The sequence below is a fragment of the Austrofundulus limnaeus genome, unplaced genomic scaffold, assembly GCF_001266775.1.
Source record: "Austrofundulus limnaeus strain Quisiro unplaced genomic scaffold, Austrofundulus_limnaeus-1.0 Scaffold169, whole genome shotgun sequence".
NCBI lineage: Eukaryota > Metazoa > Chordata > Actinopteri > Cyprinodontiformes > Rivulidae > Austrofundulus > Austrofundulus limnaeus.
In genome coordinates this window covers 735,160-736,948 of record NW_013952571.1, presented here as the reverse complement: position 1 = coordinate 736,948, position 1,789 = coordinate 735,160, and the positions used below count along the sequence as shown (strand labels likewise).

Here is a 1,789-nt window from a genome sequence, read left to right as displayed (position 1 = left end):
AATTTTAATAAGCTCAGATTCACAATCTGATTAGTTTATAAAGCCTTCGGCAACAATGACCAGAGGACATCATCACTATGAATGTAAATGTTGAGGACTGAGGACTCGACCCTGTGGAACTTCACATTATGATTCTCATCAAAAAGCAACAACATAAYTTTTCTTGCACAGATCAAAAATTGAGTTACTGCAAAAATAATTAGTTAGTAGTTTATTGTCCAATAGCTACATTAATATGAGCTAGAAGCACCACAGAAATTGTATCATTTAAATGAGATAAAGGTAGAGAGCTTCAGATAAACAGTCTTACCTCTCATGCCCCCCCAGCTTTGGGAGTCTGGATCCACTTCATCCTCGACCATCTCAGCAGCCTGCAGAAACCCATGGAAATAGCACATGGTAAGCTACACCCGATGCTCCTCTGAGCAGACTTCAGCAGCCTCTACAGCGCTTCCTTCTCTGCCACAGTACAGCTGCTGTACCACACTGTGACAAAGAYCTTCTGTTATGTAACTCTTGGAGAATGTATTGCGGATATTTACCACTACACCCAATAATAACTCAGTACTGCTACAAATAATGGATCTATAGCCACTGATGTGCYAGCTAATTTCAGTTCACTTTGATGGCCATCTTGATTTTGAATTACTCTAAAAGTTGATTACTTTCTGAAAGTTTCATCAAATTCTGTTTACTGGCTCATTACTTAATTTAATAAAACCCACACACAGACACCTATACACATGTTAGCCTGAGTTTCCCGGTGGTGATGATAATTAAGGCTCAGACAAACATATTGTAGTAAAAGATTTGCTGGGCAGAAAGTGGCAGATCAGTCTGCTTGTCATGTGTCAGGTTGTATTACACTGCATTGTTTGATGACAAGTTCTCGTGTTAAGCTTCACATTCAGTTTTGAAGACAAAATTCTGAGCTCAAACATAAACAAAGTTAAAAAATTGAAACAGCAAAAACTATTTTTCTTTATTCTTGGATCTCCTCAGGGTCTTCTCTGAATAAACTGGAGACTGGCACTTTGCCTGGACATCTTTCATAATATTTCATAATGCTAAAATAAAGTATTCTAAGAAAAAATACTGTTAACATTATGCCTTATATAAAAACCTCATCAAATATGTAGAGTAAAAAATAAGTTTGGCCTCTGACTCCTACCATCCTTTAGGGACATTTACATCAACAGGTGCAGGGCAAGAGCCACCACATCTTTCATGACTCCACCCACCCTGCTCACGCTCTGTCCCTGTCCTCAGGAAGGAGGCTGCGCTGCATCTTTGCAAAAAATTTGCCCAGATGCATAAATACATATCTTTATTTGCTATGATTAAACTGTGATTGATTGAGGGCTGTTTAGGATGATCCTGTCATGGATCATCTCAAACAGAGTGTACTTAAAAGAAACATTAGTTAACACACGCCTATCACCAGACAACATACCAACATATGATTTTTTTTCTCATTAGATTAGACTGTTGTACAATGAGTCTGTCCACTGGAGAGAGAAGCCCCTCCCAATCAAAATGACGTCCTGCCCCTGAGGAGTGGCCAGACCCAGAAGAAAATGGATAAAATGTGTGGATTGTTTTGATTCTGTACCAAAATATCCTGAAACTGAATAAAGGTCTGTGAATAAGAGGAGAAACTTTTGGACCACTTTAACAGGAAACACCACCACCAAGTGGTCCGAAATACAAAAAGTGACAGGTCCTTCGGTCAACTCTTTCTTGAGACTCAAACACTGACACCTAGTGGCAGAAATGCAGACTGCAGCAA

General features: G+C 39.2%; 1 protein-coding gene across 1 annotated transcript in view; it reads right to left on the bottom strand.

The window, feature by feature from the left end:
• The window catches only part of ablim2 (actin binding LIM protein family, member 2), a gene marked incomplete in the record, with an annotated part of 95,611 nt that overhangs the window by 7,741 nt on the left and 86,081 nt on the right, over nucleotides 1-1,789 (bottom strand). The window contains 1 exon segment of the mRNA XM_014017478.1: nucleotides 311-371. Coding sequence (XP_013872932.1) covers nucleotides 311-371 — 61 coding nt within the window.